Raw genomic sequence first — 17,464 nt, 5'->3', positions numbered from 1 at the left:
TTGTCCTCTCCCACAGAGGATAACAATGGCAAAGCAGTAAGTGTAGCATGTAGTGCCCAAGTCTACTGTGTGTGTGTGTGTTTATAGACATTTATACAGTGGCCCAGTAGTGCACAACACAATGGAAACAAGCCTTAACACAACAAATTTTGCACAACACAATGGAAACAAGCCACGACACAACATCGTAACACAATGAAATTAGTCCTATGCATTGCATTTTGGAGAACTTGTGTTATGCACAACTGGGCCTCCGTAGTTATGGGTGGGTGCCAAGGCATTGTTATTGGTTATTAAAAATTGGGAAAAAGTTGATGATTCACATCAGGAAACATCACTGCCATAATACAAATTTTTTTGCAGTTTTTACCAGTTTGTTTTGGATGGATGCTGCTGATTGGTTGCCAGAGTGTTAACTGGGTTTAACGGATTGTTGCCATGCTAGGGTGTTGTGAGTGTTTTCTACGGTGATGCTAAGGTTTTTCAATGCAATGATATTTGTTATGCTGTTACTGTATGTTTGCTTATATGTAAAGGTGATTCCCAGGGTATTGTTCGGGTTTAATGGGCTATTACCATAGTGTTTCTGGGGTTTTATGGGTAGTTGAAGTTTTTCAAAGTAATGCTGTGTGGTTTCTTGTGTGTTTTGGATGGTTGCTATTCAATCCCATAGGAATCTCGGCAGATTCTCCTCAGAATTCTGCAGGTTTTTACCCCAAAATCAATGCAAAGAATGCAGACAGTGTAGCAGTTTCATGCTCATTCTGTTTCATTTAAGTTCCCGAAGGTGGTGGTTTTTTTTATTTTTGTTTTTTTACTTTTTTGCTTCCTTAATTAGTGATCCCCAGAGTTATTTGGCAGACTTCCTGAGTCTGTTCCGGTTGGTGTCAGCAGAATCTAAACCTACAAACAGGAGAGACAGAATGAGGCGTAAACGTGTTTGTGCTCTGGCTTCAGACTCTCAGTATCGGCGACGGCCAAGCTGTCCTCTCTCTGTGGAAATCACACATCTATCTCTCGGTTTCTGAGAAGTGCAGGGAGCATGATGTCATCAGTTTGAGGGCCCTCAGGGCCACAGCCGAGCGAAGGCTTTATGAGAAGCAGCTGTGAGGAGGAGGAGAAACCCAGAGTTAAAGCTGGCTCTCAGGTCATGAGTGCTGAACACCAGCGTTCGTGACACATCACAGACTGAAAAACATTCCATTGAGGGCCATTTCATCACTGCGCTACATTCAAAACATAAAACCATCAAAATAAGTCATTATTTCTTCACCCTCATGTTGTTCCAAATGACATTCAATAAAGATAGACTAAAGCTCTCAATCTTTCAAAAGAAAGCATTTCATTTACCTCAAGCAAGTCAAGAGTGTCCACAGCTCGTTAGTTCACTAGAGAAACAAAGTCTAGAGAAGAGCATTCCCCGAAATATTATACTGTGTACTCATTGTATTTTACTTTACCTGTTACTGATGTCTTAATTAATGCATGTTTAATGCATGTTTAAAAGGTATGACCACCACGGTGTAAATGAATATATTTAAACAACAAATAGACATTTTATCATTCATAATTTAATTTAAAAACGACATTGTGTTGCATGCAATGTTTGCACACAATATTTCAAGTGGAGTGTTGATTATTAAATTTAAAAATAAACAGTAATTGAATTGGAAGTTAATTGGTTAGTTGTAACCTTAGAGTAATGTAGAAGGGCAGCCTATAGTTTCGAGCAGAAGATTTTATTAGAATTGAAAATGTTATCATAATTGAATTTATTTAAAGAAAGAGCAATTTGTTCAGTAAACCACTGCTTATTATGATACTAAACTGTAATGTCAAAACTGAGGTACGTTGCAAACCATCATGTTTGTGTCCTATTACACCCCTAATGTTTATTATGCTTTTTTGTCTATTGTAGTTTTATAAATCACCATGCACTCAAACATTCACCCTAACATTTCCTTTAGTCTTCTTCTGAAGAAAGCAAAGGTTTGGAACAACATGAGTGTGAGTGAATGAAGACAAAAGTGTATTTTGGAACACTATTCCTTTCATTGAGCACTCAGACTTGTGTTTGTAAGTCACCATGCGAGATTCTGGAACGCTCCCGCTGACGTCATGTAGGAAAACTGTGGATTTGACCTGCCCTTTGTGAATCTGACCCATTGTTTGCATGTGTGTGTTCATGAATACGTGCTGCATGTCCCATATGAGCCCCTCTAACAGTCCGGCTCCGCTGCAGGGTTTGGCTCACTTGGCTTGATGAGAGCAAGAGAGGAAAAAAAGATACGATTTATAGCTAAACGCAGATGGTCTTCGATTTCCACTAGGTCACCTCACACACATCGTTCCACTAATATAATGCTGATTTGCACAATAAATGAAACTAATCTGGATTCTGGGAACAACTCAACACAAAAACACTTATGTCGACTACCCATTAGCTTCTATAGATCTGAATTCAAGTTATTATTAGTGCTTTAAACAATGACGCATTTCTTTTTACAGTTATCTAAATGTCCAGCTTTGCAGTCTTTTGCAGCATTTTATTTGTTGCAGCTAAATGCATCATCATTTTGACTGATGCACAAAAACATTTACATAGAAGTGTTACAGAATCATAATCGTAATGGTTTCGCAAGAGGAAAGAAGAGTGGTCTTAAAAATTTAATCAGGTTTAAATTTTATAATGATAATAATTATTATTATTACTTATTATTATAATTAAATGAAAATTATTTTTATATAATTTATTTTATTTGCACATTTTAATTATTAGTTTTTAATTGCATTTACTATTTATTTTATTTTATTATATTTTACTTTATTTTACACATTTTAATCATTTCTTTTAAATTAAAAATATATTGTATTTTTATTTACATTCAATTTAATTTGTGTATTTAATTTCATTTGTATATTTATAAACGTTTGAGTTGGTTTGAGAGTTTGTGAGTATAACAAAATAAGCACGCAAACCATCTGTAACTGACATGTTTACTCTGCGGCAGTTATCGCACAAACTAAAAGCTTTTCTGGTCCGCGGGAAGGAACCTTTTTGTGCATTCTTAAAGTTAATAAGCACAGATCGTGTCCCCTCTTCCTCAGTATCTGCTTTGTGTGTCTGTGGGATGATAAAGATCTGCTGTTCAGGGCACCGTCCTTCACTTATAAGATCTAATAATAGCGTTGCATTAGAATCTAAAAGCATTAAGGAATCCTGGGCTTCAGGAATCTTGCATGAGTCTCCTCTAGTTTGATCCAATCATCTTTCTGTTCAGAACAATGAGCCTCTTGTCATCCAATCGGCTGATGGGCATCAGGTCAGGGGGCGGGACAGGTAAAGGTCCTTCGGGTCATATGGAGTTTTTTATTGGCCGGAACAGATGGCTCACTTTCTGCATGTCATGCTTTATCACACAGAGGTCATGTTTAACAATAGTGAAGAGAGCAAAGACACTGAAAAGACCCTAAAATAACAGTTGTAAACACAGCTACTGCTAGATTCACTGTTTGTGGCTGTAGGGATGAGTTGGCTGTTAGTGGTGTTTACTAAGTTTCTGTTTGCTCATACTTAAGGTCCGTAATCTGAACAAACTCTTAACACTATGTATGAATCTATTCAAACCATATAGCTAGTTCATACAGTTGTTAAATGATGTTTAGGTGCTATTTAACACCTGCTCTTGCCCTGCTATAGATTATTGATCAACACTTTATCCCACGCTAAAACTTTGGCTATTCACTTTCATTTCTCTTGATCTTTGCATTTTCAGAAAGAGAAAGAGAAAGAGAGGGGGAGGGAGGAGGGGAATGCTGATGTTGCTCTGCAAAAGCATGTGACTCGACACACACACACACACACACACACACACACACAGCTGAAAATCATTTAGGATTGCAGGTCCGCTGAGAGAGAGAAAAGATAGAAAGAAGGAGAAAAAGAGAGCAAACAAAAGAATAAAGATAGATAGAAAAAAAATAGATGGACTGATGAATAGTTTATAATAACGTGATAATAGCATTACATGATAACATTTTTATTTAAATAATTAAATTTAAATAATTTTGATAGAATAATGATAGTAATATTACATACAATTTACATAACAATTTGAATTTTTAATAGTTTATTTATTTGTTTTTATTTAATGTACAATTTCAGTTATTTTATCCTATGTGGGAAATACTTGGTAATACTTAGTTTTATAAATAAAATCTTAAGTCAGAGTACTATTAATATTTAATGATGTATTAGTATTAAATATAATTTAATGTCAATTATTTTATTTTATTTTTTCTCTGGCAGTTTTTCTGCAGTTTAGTACCAGCAGTTTTGGATGGTTTACATGAATTGCTAATCAAAATAAGATGACTCACCACACCAAAGTGTGAAACTCCACAGCACAACAATGCTCTCATTATTACTCTTGGCCGATGCTCAGAAAAACACTCATCCACAGATAGATCAACACATTGAGTACCACTGGTGACCAACGAAGCACCAGAGGCCTAATCGCCATGGAAGTCTTGAAATAGCACAATATGGTGACCTTCACATTATCTGAGCTAGAGAGGAAGGTTTTTACGGCCAGCTCCAGTGGTGGCAGAATGCTGGGAATGTGGGTTAATCGTTGAGCTCTTGCACATGTGGAATGGCACTCGCCGAACATGGAAACAGATGGGGTTCGTTTATGTTGCACCCCCTCTTGTGTCCCATGGACATTGTCATACTTCTGTTTGGCAGAACAAAAGAACAGACGTACACGTACATGCTTGACAGTCCTCTCCAAATGTGCTGGTTAAGTGGTAACACCTGTGGCGAGGGTCCAGATCCCTTGAAAACAGACCTGACTGCTTAGCACGTTCTTTATTGGGTGGTTGATAATTACTGGCTCATTGAAAACAGAGAAAAGAAATAAAAGGTCACAGGTCACAGATCAAGTCAAGAATCCTTGTTTTTACCCATTTTTCTTGTTTGTTTGGTCTCCCTCTTTCGATATTTCAAACATTCTCCCATTAGTTCAGTTCACTAAATTGACGATTTCCTAAATGAAGCAAAATAAGCACTGTTTGCTTCAGATGGATATTTTTTGGTCTGGTGCAACTCTCTGACTATAGTCTTTTGTATTTGGGTTGTGAGTCATTCAGCTTCCAGGACTGAGTCAGCTGTTTGAGAAATGGATGACTGTTGTAAATGTACAATATTTCTTAACCACATAGAAAGTGAAAGGTATCAGATGCTGATACCATGCTGCTTTGATATTTACTATGGTGTTATATGAATACCATATTCAGATAGCATAATATGTGCATGGTAAAACCATAGCATATATCAATTGAACCATGATATAACCACAATAATTGTCCAAAAAAACTATATTTATGTCTGTTTGTGTGTGTAGGATGCCGGCTGCTAGCACCATGACTGGCGGGAGAGCACTACTGCTCTGTACAAACACAGAGGACTGCATCTACCAATCAGCAAACGGGTAAGTACAACTAAGTGACCGAGTCTCTTTCTATTTCCTGCTAATTTGTTGTTTTACACAGTAATTTCTAGTGTTTCAACAAATGACAAGGTGTATGTCATACTATAGGTGGTATTACCTAATATAAGTCTAATATAAATGTTGCTCCAGCAATTTCTATACAGTTTCCATAGGATGACTTGTAGCACTTCTATTTGTGAGTTGCTTTGAATAAAAGTATCTGGTGAATAAATAGCCTAGATGTTATTCATAAGACATTTTAGTCCATGGTTAAGAAGTTTCCCAGCAAACAGACTGTGCCACATCCCTTATACACTAAACATGTCCGCTAACGTTAACACTGAAATACTTTATAAACATCCCCAGGTGGGATATTAAGGGTGGTTTTGGGACAAGCCTAACTGTGAAAGTTATTTTTACTGAGCTAATTAAACTCCTTTGGCACTGCCAACCCTTGGTGGTTTGGAATGCCACAGTGTGTTAGCACAAGCTTTAAAACCTGCAGAAAAATGAGTAAGCTCATTTTAATGAAGCCTTGTCGGTAAAGTGAGTATCTTCAGCCAGATCCTGAGCAAACATGGTCACAGTAGAGAAAACTCTGCTATCATCAAATGCTATTTCCTCTGGCTTACAATGTCCCCATCCCCAACCCCGTTAGATCATCTTGATGAGGAGACTTTGGCTTCTATCCTAGGTGATGATGGATGATGTACTCTCCAAGAGTTTCAGCAGGCCTATTCCTGAAAGAGACAATCACATATTTTGTCCTACACACTCCTTGTTTTTCTCTTTCTAGTCTCACCCCCTGTCTCTCCCTCTTCCCTCTTTCTCTTGCTTCTTCAGGGTTTTGGAGCTTGACCTACTTTTTCCTCTTGGCTGCGTTGAGCTTCATGAAATGAGATACATTAGCCAAAAAGAAAGAATAATAATAATAATAATCACAAGCCAAAAGAAAGCTGCTTAAAGTTTATTAGAATTTTCTGAGAAACAACACTTTGTATTTGAAAAGGGGAATCAGTGTTTGGAGGCATACTGGACAAGATATTCTCCTCTGAAATTCTGTGACGTTTAGCATACACACAGTTTGTAGATTAATATTTCCTCTGTTTGTTTGTTGGAGCAGTGTCATTGGATGGAGTCCAAGGATGTGTTTATGAGCCAGTTAAAGAAAGAGAAAGATGCATGACTGTCCCTTGAACTTTGCCCTGTTGGTGGAAGCTTGTTTGGTCAAACGTGCACAGAGGAGTTTTGTTTTCAGATGGACTTGAGGCAAAACCATAACCTTAAATTCATTGCACTGATGGTGATTCATTTGTGTTGTGAAAGGCTTGTGTTTTCTGTCCACAGAGGAAAGAAGACACACTGACTGCAAGTCCATCTGCATCTCATTTGAACTTTTTTTGAATTTTAAAAACGTATTTTAATTCATTGTACAATTAAATGTCTAGACAACGCAATTAATACCAAATTGGAAACTTTGAACATTTATGGTTCATGCTGAATACTGTCTAAATAAGTAGACTGGTTCACATATAATTTAGTGGTTGCGAGAGATTTTGGTAATTGGTAATGTAATAATGTAATTTTGAATGAATGATGCTGTGAAACGTGACCTTTAAATGCACAGACTCTATAATTTCTATCTAATCACTTAATGACTGTCAGACTCTCTTGATGTCTCTAGCATTTTTCCTGTGGTCTCTTCAGGCTCCACTGCTGTGGATTGAAGCTTGACCAGGCCCAATCTGTGGTGCTTCAGCGGCCAGACCTGTGTGGGGTCGGGGACAGTGTATCTTCTCTGAGCAACATCAGCCGAAGCCCAGGAGACACCATCATGCTCGCCCATAAGAGTCCCTCCAATACTCAGTCCATTGAAAATGGTCTGGGTGGTTGCAGCAAGTCCCCCAAGAGTCCCTTAGGACTTAAAAGCACTGCCAGCATTCGAGACAAGATATCCCGGTGGGAGGGTAAAACAGAGACCACCGGGTCAAACACCCAATCAGTGGGACTGAAGGAGATGGAAGTTGGAAAGAAGAAGGTACAACCGGAAGTACAAAGAAAAGACAGTAAGCGACTTTCAAACTGGGAGAGACAGAACTGTGGCAAAGAGAATGGGAGTAAGTTTGGAGAACCTTTGAACACCTCGGAGGGACCTGTGAAGGAAAAGGAATGGATTTTGGACAAAGCCCCATTGGGGAAAACAACAGAAACTGGTCAGGACAAAAAGTTGGTGTTGACACACATTAAAAAACTTGAGCAAGCGATGAAGGAGACTCCTTCCAAATCGTCCTTGTCTATGCCCGGCAATTATTTCTGCCCAGCTTCAAAAGAGGAGCAGGAAGAAGCAGAGAAGAGGCCCGCAGAGCCAATCTTTGGGACTCTGGATGTTGGGAGATCTGGCAGCCGAATTCGAAGTCGGGACTCTGAGAACGTCTACAGTGAACCTGGATCTCCTTCCATTAACCCTTTACCAAAACCCCAAAGAACCTTTCAACACCACACACAGACAAATAACCCTGCGGCCATCCACTGTTTTGTCAAGGGTAAACGAAATCTCCCCCCTTTACCTTCCATACCTCCCCCACCCCTTCCATCCTGTCCTCCACCTCAAGGGATCTGCAGAAGACTATCCGGACGAGCTCGAGACACTAATAACAGGTAAGAAGACTGATGTTTGTTGGCAGTGTCACTTTAAGAATGAGCTGAAGAACTGGATTGCATCTGGTGCATTTGTACTTCACTTGTATATCTAACAAATAACAAAGTCCTCTTAGTATGCCAGCCAATCTATTTGGTGCCCATCTTCATGTTGTCTCTGGGGTTCTACTTCCAATCTTGCACAACTCATGCAATTCCTATCTCAAATGACTGAATACTCCAGAAGTCTCGGCCAAGTAACCAATACAGTCTGACTAAAATTGTATCATAAATATAGCTTCTTTAGCTCAAATTTAAATCAATCATGTGCATAAAGACCAAGTAATTCTTTTCTAGTACCTTGTCTATGCCTTATAATATCTCAGCCTTATGCGAGGACTGTTTAATGAATCATCAGTAGCGCCTTTCTTCAATCCACCTTTCATAGTTTTTTGATGCATTACTTTGAAAGCTTAATAGATCCATACAGTGAATTTGTCAAGATTTAAAAAACCTATAATTGTAGTGCAGCTATTCCATGCATAGACATGCTAGCTGGAAAACGGCACGTGGGTTGAAGAAAAAAACTCACAAAATTAGTAGCCTGCTGTCTGATTTTTATGTCACACTAATAAATCTTTTGAAACCAAGACTCCCCTAAAGGATTACCATCAGTCTTTATGGGGATGCTGTTTTAATAGTAGCATTTATCAGTCTAGTCCTTCTATGAAAAAACTTTTGGTATTGTGATGCAATCTTAATCTTGAGGTTTGGGGGTTGAGGGGGTCTGTTTTAATCCAAGATTATGCCAAAATCCAATCATTTAAGGATTGTTGTTCCAGTGGACCTTCAGTCCATCAATTTCCTGTGGACTTAATTGGTTCCTTCTTGATCGTTCTCATTCTCTTAATGAAGTTTTTTCTGTTGTTGTTGTTGAACCTGCAGGAAGTCCTACGAGTTTGAAGATCTTCTACAGTCGACATCAGAAGGTTGTCGAGCAGATCTCTATGAGCTATCTAAGCTAGGCCTCACTCGCACTTTATCAGAGGAGAATGTCTATGAGGATATCCTAGGTAACATAATGCATTGCACCACAATGGTACCAAGTAACCAGGCTGACTGCACCTGACAGAGCAATTACCCAGAAGCCTAGGAGCTTGAAACGTTAATAAGGACCAAACTGAGACAATGCCATTGCAAACATTGGTGTTTCTTTACTCAACCTCACCAGTGGTACTCTATGTTTGGGTTACCCCACATTAGTCTTCTCCACAGCAAAATCTGAGGTCTTATCCGTGGCAAGACAAAAATTGAAATCGATTGGACGCAGGGCCTTGACATCAACAACAAAAGATTTGGGAGGCCTTTTTCTTGACCCAGTTTGTTATGTTGTCCTAACTATGTTTGGTTAGTTTAAAAGCGTTTTATTAGCATCTTCATTAGCATAGCATACCATCCCTGCTCTCTGCAATCCTATCAGACCTTTTTTTTTTTTGGTCATCATATCCCAAAAAGATGGAAAACCACAAAGCTGTAAATTATAGCTTTCTTATTGAACTTTGATTATCTGTGATTATATAAATCTCTAGTCTTACTAGCCAGACCAAGGTAAATTTGTCTGCGCAATCATCCTTCTTTCTGGTAATGATTAATGTTGTGTCTAATTATATTATAACAACTTTTCCAATAATGGAAGGTTCACTATTGATCTTGAATTTCTCTGGCCGGTAGCAGTTTTTTTAATGGCTTTGAACAAGGAGCCTAGCGTATGTTCTCTTATGTTCTAGAACTGGATGTCCCAACATCATAAACTGTCTTCCCACCAGACACATCTGGTGGATGAATCGACATAACAGAGGCTTTCTGCATCTGTACAAAAACACCCTTCTTCCGCTCAAACATTTTTCTCATCCCCGTCTCTTTCTCTCTACCTCATTAGTTCTTCGCACAAACCAAGACCGAATTCGCTATTAGTTTGTCTTCTTTTTAGTACTGCTGGTGATGCCACACACAGCTAATGAGGCTTGCATGTATTCCCTGGAAAACTTTCAAACATCTGGAAAGGAATACAAAAGCAAGCAAACACATGACGTCAGTATGAAATCTCTTCGCAGAAAAGCAGGACTAAGTCAGGCAGTGTTGACAAGGCGAAATTAACAAAAATATGCCCATGTTAGCTAGCACCACTGACTATCAACAAACCTGATGTATGACTTGTCATTATGGAAGAAATAAAATGTGCTTTTATTTAATTGAAATCTAAACCAATTCTGTTTTGTTTGGTAGGAAACTAAATCTAAATCTATCTATCTATCTTTTTATTAAATCATGTTAGCAATATGCTACATCATGCTAGTAAGAAGCTATCATATCCATCTAGTCTTCTTATGGCCATATTTTGGTTTTCAATCACTCAGTATGGTTAAGACTCCTTTTTATGTAAATCAGAGATAGTTTTTCTTGTTTTATTGTCTGCCATCTATAAATCATCTCTCCTTAACGAAACACTGAATTGAGGCTTAACTGAAACAAAATGCTTAAATGCTAATCAACATCTAGCATTAGGGTTTTAAGCAATGACTGAGCAAGCAGCTAATATTCTTGTATGTATTTTCCCTCCCTAAGACCCACCATCGAAGGAGAACCCATATGAAGACATAGAGTTGGAAAGTCACTGTCTTAGGAGCAAGTATCCCGTTTCTTCTTCCCCTTCCTCTCCTATTCCAGATACCCCATCCAAGGTATTCATACTGCTTTCCTGATTAATTGTTTCCACTCTAGAGTGAGTTCTCCATACATATCAGCATTCGGTACTGACATTTAAAGCTTTTTTAATCCCCAAAATTAAATGTGTCGTGCACCTGTACTTAAGGCCTGTTTACACCAAGGATGATAACTACTATGATAGGTATAAAGATTTAATAATCAATGAAATTCTAGGTGAATAATGAAGTTTGAAGTCCACAACTATAATGATAACAACACAGAGGAATTATGTCATTGGAATCAGTTTCAGAATGTTTTTTATTTAATTTTTTTGATGATGGATGATAAAAACATTGACACGCCAATTAGAATCCATACTGCTTTAAAGGGCATATGCATTTAAATCGGTAGCTGACAAAGCTGTAACACTTACAATAAACAACATTATCGTGAGTTGATGTGGATGCTAATATAGTCATCATTCTAACTGTATATCGTTCTTGGTTAGGGTTACGGTTAGCCTTTATAAATGGAAAAAAAAAAATCTACTTTTCAGCCTCATATGGAAGCCCGTTTCTGCCACCGAATAAAAAAATAAAAAAGGTCATTGTGTTTTGTATCGCAATTCTGACTTTTTTTCCCTCACAATTGCAAGTTATAAAGTTATAATTGCGTGATATAAATTCATAATTGCTTGATATAAAGTTAGAATTGTGTGATATAAAGTCATAATTGCATGATATAAAATCATAATTGTGTGATATAAAGTCATAATTGCTTTATATAAAGTCATAATTGTGTGATATAAAGTCAGAATTGTGTGATATAAAGTCATAATTGCGTGATATAAAGTCATAATTGCGTGATTCCGTGATATAAAGTCATAATTGCGTGATATAGTCATAATTGTGTGATATAAAGTTATAATTGCGTGATATAAAGTCACAATTGCGTGATTGCTTGATATAAAGTCATAATTGCGTGATTCCGTGATATAAAGTCATAATTGCGTGATATAAAGTCATAATTGCTTGATATAAAGTCATAATTGCTTTATATAAAGTCATAATTGTGTGATATTAAGTCAGAATTGTGTGATATAAAGTCATAATTTCGTGATATAAAGTCATAATTGCGTGATATAAAGTCATAATTGCGTGATTCCGTGATATAAAGTCATAATTGCGTGATATAGTCATAATTGTGTGATATAAAGTTATAATTGCGTGATATAAAGTCACAATTGCGTGATTGCTTGATATAAAGTCATAATTGTGTGATATAAAGTCATAATTGCGTGATATAAAGCCATAATTGCGTGATTCCGTGATATAAAGTCATAATTGCGTGATATAAAGTCATAGTTGCTTGATATAAAGTCAGAATTGTGTGATATAAAGTCATAATTGCGTGATATAAAGCCATAATTGCGTGATTCCGTGATATAAAGTCATAATTGCGTGATATAAAGTCATAATTGCGTGATATAAAGTCATAATTGCGTGATATAAAGTCATAATTGTGTGATATAAAGTCATAATTGCGTGATATAGAGTCATAATTGCCTGATTGCGTTAAATAAAGTCATAATTGCGTGATATAAAGTCAGAATTGTGTGATATAAAGTCATAATTGCATGATATAAAGTCATAATTGCTTGATATAAAGTCATAATTGTGCGATATAAAGTCATAATTGCATGATATAAAGTCAGAATTGTGTGATATAAACATGCAAACTGCGAGTTATAAAGTCAGAGCTGCGCGAAATAAAATTATAAAAGAAATAAAAATTTCTCAGATTTGCAAGTTTATATCCCACAATGCTGACTTTATAAATCAAATCGACTGAATTCCATTTTTTCATTGACAGCTCTCCTCCAAGCCTGGTTTCTTCAGGCAGAATTCAGAGCGACGTAGTTTCAAGCTATTGGAACTGCGAAAGACCGGCAGAGATGGCGGCATTGCGTCCCCGTCACGGGTCAGCCCTCCATCAACACCCAGCAGCCCGGATGACACCCCGTGTCTGTCGGGGGATCCTTACAACCGACGGCGGCGGAAAATTCCAAAGGTACGTCCAAAAAAGAGCCCAGTCAGTGTAATCCTTAACTTATCAGTGATTTATGGTTCTGGTCCACCCCTGACTGAGATGCTGGCCTATCGACATCCTTCCACTGCTAATAAAAATACAAGAAAAATGTGACAGGAGGATGAGACACCTAAGAATAATCTGGAAAATGAAGGAAAACGATATTTCCTTCAGAAATCCTTTGCGAAAGATTTAGAAGGCCTGTCTCTGATAAAGCAACAGCCATGAATGTTTTCTTTTTCAACAGATGGTGCAGAAAATCAACGGCATCTTTGAGGCCCGTAGGGGAAAGAAGAAGATGAAAAGGGTCTCACAGTCAACCGAATCCAGTTCGGGAAGAGGTTTGTGAAGGGAACATTATATATTAGATAAATTTAGACCTACTTTTTTCTGTTTAAAGGAACAATACATCCAGTTTGCTCACATTTGTCATTTTCTTTTACATTTAATTGTTTATATATATATATATATATAATTCTTATATTATCTATATAAATTATATTCTGCTAGTTAATTTGAGATCCTTTTCATTGTGCAACCCAGAAAATTGGGTTATACACTTTTTTCCCCCTTTGTTTCAATCTTTTTTTATTGAAAGTAAATGTATTTGCTTACATTTTTATATATTTTATGTAATTTTTATATTTATTTATTTTTACTGTATTCTTTATAATTTATTCTTTAAAAAAATTATATATGTTTATATATAGAATTGTAAGAATGATAGTTTGTATGCATTGCATGAACCTTGAATAACAGTGTGATGACCGTATTTGTTGCACCTAGAGAGTTACATTCTAATCCACATGCTTTGCATTGTGGGACAGTTCGGGCCCCAGCCACATGTGCGTCCAGTTAGCTTTATGGACACGTTTACAGTTTTGGGTCAGTTGTGTTTGACCCATTTTTCCAGAGATGATAGAATTATGTTACGGTATAGGATACACATGTGCATGAAATATGTCTCTGCGAATACCTGAATACTGATTTTCTAGTGACCTTTGACCTCTCTCTCTTCTCTGGTATAGTGACGGATGAAAACAGTGAGTCTGAAAGTGACACAGAGGAGAAAATAAAAGGTATGAGGTCCTGCAGACCTACAGTATGTCTTCATGTCAGTTAAGAATTTCAAGTTAACATTAAAGGAGTAGTTAAACCAAAAATTTGCTGAAAATATACTGACCCTTAGGCCAGCCAAGATGTAGATGAGTTTGAGCATTACATCACTTGCTCACCAATAGATCCTTTGCAGTGAATGGGTGCAGTCAGAATTAGAGTCCAAACAGCTGATAAAAACATGACGATAATCCACAAGTAATTCCCACAGCTGCAGTCTATCAGTTAACACACTGAGAAGTGAAAATCTGCACTCTAAGAAGAAAAGGTTCTGTATAGAACCGTAAAAGGTTCTATCAGGCGCTACGTATTTGGAACCCCTAAAAGGTTCTATATAGAACCCCTTTTAAGGGTTCAATCAAAGTTTTTATATGGAAACTTTTAGGGGTTCATTCATGATTATTTATTTTGTCCTTTCCGGATTAAATATTTCATATAATTGACAAACATCAAGACCTTTAAATGTAAAAATGTAACCCACATAAAAAAAGTCACCCATGAATACTGAAAAAAGCACACCCAAAATGCATAGAACTAGTCATTTATTTATATTAAACAAATTAATTACTATTACTGAAAGAATGCTACTGTAATTTCAAATATTCAAGGCTTTAAATGTACACATCAACCTTAAAACACCAACCATTTAAAAAATCTCATAAATAATGAAAATAGAGTTTCATCTACATCTACGTATTACAAAATAAGTCCATTCTAAAATTACATTAATTTATCAATAATAAATAATGCAAATATGCAGATTTACAGACACAGAATCGCGAATCATTTGAATCAGTTCGGGAGTTCGTAGCGGGTTCGCGAATCATTTGAGTCAGTTGGGGGATCGCAAATCATTTGAATCAGTTCGGGAGTTCGTAGCGGGCTCGCGAATCATTTGAGTCAATTTGGGAATCACGAATCATTTGAATCACTTCGGGAGTTCGTAGCGGGTTCGCGAATCATTTGAATCAGTTTGGGAATCGCGAATCATTTGCATCAGTTCGGGAGTTCGTAGCGGGTTCGCGAATCATTTGAGTCAGTTCAGGAGTTCAAAGCGGGTTCGCGAATCATTTGAGTCAGTTTGGGAGTTCGGAGCGTGAATCATTTGAGGCAGTTCATGAGTTAGGAGCGGGATCTCGATTCATTTGAGTTAGTTTGGGAGTTCAAAGCGGATTCGCGAATCATTTGAGTCAGTTTGGGGATCGCGAATCATTTGCATCAGTTTGGGAGTTCGTAGCGGGTCCACGAATCATTTGAGTCAGTTCGGGGATCGCGAATCATTTGAACCAGTTCGGGAATTCGTAGTGGATTCGCGAATCATTTGAGTCAGTTTGGGGATCGCAAATCATTTGAATCAGTTCGGGAGGTCGTAGCGGGTTCGCGAATCATTTGAGTCAGTTCGGGAGTTCAAAGCGGGTTCGCGAATCATTTGAGTTAGTTTGGGAGTTCGGAGCGTGAATCATTTGAGGCAGTTCGAGAGTTAGGAGCGGGATCGCGATTCATTTGAGTTATTTTGGGAGTTCAAAACGGGTTCGCGAATCATTTGAGTCAGTTTGGGGATAGCGAATCATTTGCATCATTTCGGGAGTTCGTAGCGGGTTCGCGAATCATTTGAGTCAGTTTGGGGATCGCAAATCATTTGAATCAGTTCGGGAGTTCGTAGCGGGTTCGCGAATCATTTGAGTCATTTTGGGGATCGCGAATCATTTGAATCAGTTCGGGAGTTCGGAGCTGGTTCGCGAATCATTTTTGTCAGTTTGGGGTACGTGAATCATTGCTGTATATGGATAGGCATTTTTAACTAATTTAATAGCTAGTTCTAATTTCGATTTCCAAGCATAATATGTGAATTTGTATTTTTTGTTTTAATGATGTGCCTTTTAACAGTATCAATTATATTCAAAAACTAAACAAATTTTGCTTAAAAAGTGCAGGCATCTAGACAAATGTAAAGTTACTTGATGAAGTCATACTAGTGTGCGTGTGCATTTTGAGTGCGTTCTATCACTGCATTATTCGGTGTATTCAAATGCATTTATGAATGCATGTGAATGATCACAAAATTCAAGATATGGGTGTTAGAAAATGTATATATTTATATCATTTTATGTAGTCAATCACACGAAGAGTGATAAAATGTGATATTAAGTTACTACAAACAATAATTTAATTACAAATACAAAAATGTTACAGAATAATGTAATATATGAATGAATAATAGCCTAAAGAACATTTGTCCCAAAAGCTTTCTTTCTTGTCTAAGAGTGTGTGTTTGTAAAAAAACTAATCCATCATTAAAGTGTTTTAAATTTAAATAGTTGCTTCTATTTAAAATAGCATACTAATGCTTCCTCCAGTGAAAAAGTCCATCTCCTGTTGTCTCTCACATCAAATCCTCCCACATTTCTGCTTAAAGAAGTTTTTGCTTTGCAAACTGTGCTTGATCTGAGGATAATTTTCTCCTGATTCAAGATGAGAGGACGTTTTCACTGAAGAAATCAGCATTATTGATGGAGGACTCTAATGTTTGTTGAAAGTTTGTGAGTAAATTTGTGACGTGTTTGTGAAGTAATACTAAATTTCTCCAAATCTGATGAAGAAACAAACTCACCCTAGTCTTGGATGGTCTGAGGGTGAGAACATTTTCAGCAAATTTAACATTTTGAGTGAACTATTCCTTTTAATTCTGTGGGGAAAAACATCATCATTGTCTGTTTATCCTTCCTCTTCCTGTTCTGTTTTAGCTCACAGTCAGAGATTAGTGTCGGTCCAGTCTATGTTGAGGCAAACCGGTCGATATCGCACTCTGGAGCGAGACCTGATGGAACTTCAGGAGCGGAAATTGTTTGAGTACTTTCTGGTTGTGGCTCTTCATAAGACCAAAGCAGGCGTGCCGTATTTACCAGAAGTCACACAGCAGTTCCCTCTCAAGGTATAAACATTTTCCTTCCAAAAACATATAGGGTACAATGGGGCTAAAGGTGCAGTTGATATTTTTTTTCTCTAAACCTCTAAATGGCACAAAAATGTGGTGTAGCACTTTCTAATACACTCACTTTTCAAGATGCACCTGCAAATTTGTCTTAACCTTGAGTTGATTCTGTGCTCACTTTATCTATTATTTTATATATTTTTTTATGTTGTAAATATAAATAGCAATTGAGAATATCTAACATCAATGCATATATTTTGGGACAAAGGTCTTTTTAATGATTTCAGCTTTGCTTAAGATAATTAAAGCAACAGTTTTTAAATAACGAAAGAATATATAATATGATTATGGTATTTGGGGTAAAAAGCACAGCTGCTATTTGGGCTAAAGGCAAAGTAATTAACATGATAATTAGGCTAATAGATGGCTGGCTTGACATCACATGGTTAGATTCAGATGGTAAATATCATATATGATGTTGAGATATATGCAT

The 17,464-nt window shown here is 37.1% G+C and overlaps 1 protein-coding gene across 1 annotated transcript in view; it reads left to right on the top strand.

The window, feature by feature from the left end:
* The window catches only part of si:dkey-82f1.1 (DENN domain-containing protein 2A), a 35,565-nt gene that overhangs the window by 7,973 nt on the left and 10,128 nt on the right, over positions 1-17,464 (top strand). The window contains exons 2-9 of the mRNA XM_052597728.1: positions 5,406-5,492; positions 7,200-8,150; positions 9,075-9,202; positions 10,755-10,870; positions 12,708-12,905; positions 13,171-13,264; positions 13,952-14,002; positions 16,784-16,971. Coding sequence (XP_052453688.1) covers positions 5,407-5,492; positions 7,200-8,150; positions 9,075-9,202; positions 10,755-10,870; positions 12,708-12,905; positions 13,171-13,264; positions 13,952-14,002; positions 16,784-16,971 — 1,812 coding nt within the window. The 5' untranslated portion in view covers position 5,406. The remainder of the gene's footprint in view (positions 1-5,405; positions 5,493-7,199; positions 8,151-9,074; positions 9,203-10,754; positions 10,871-12,707; positions 12,906-13,170; positions 13,265-13,951; positions 14,003-16,783; positions 16,972-17,464) is intronic.

The sequence above is a fragment of the Carassius gibelio genome, chromosome B25 (assembly GCF_023724105.1).
Source record: "Carassius gibelio isolate Cgi1373 ecotype wild population from Czech Republic chromosome B25, carGib1.2-hapl.c, whole genome shotgun sequence".
Classification (NCBI taxonomy): domain Eukaryota; kingdom Metazoa; phylum Chordata; class Actinopteri; order Cypriniformes; family Cyprinidae; genus Carassius; species Carassius gibelio.
The sequence above is the reverse complement of the archived record's forward strand: the minus strand, read 5'-3'. Positions and strand labels throughout refer to the sequence as shown.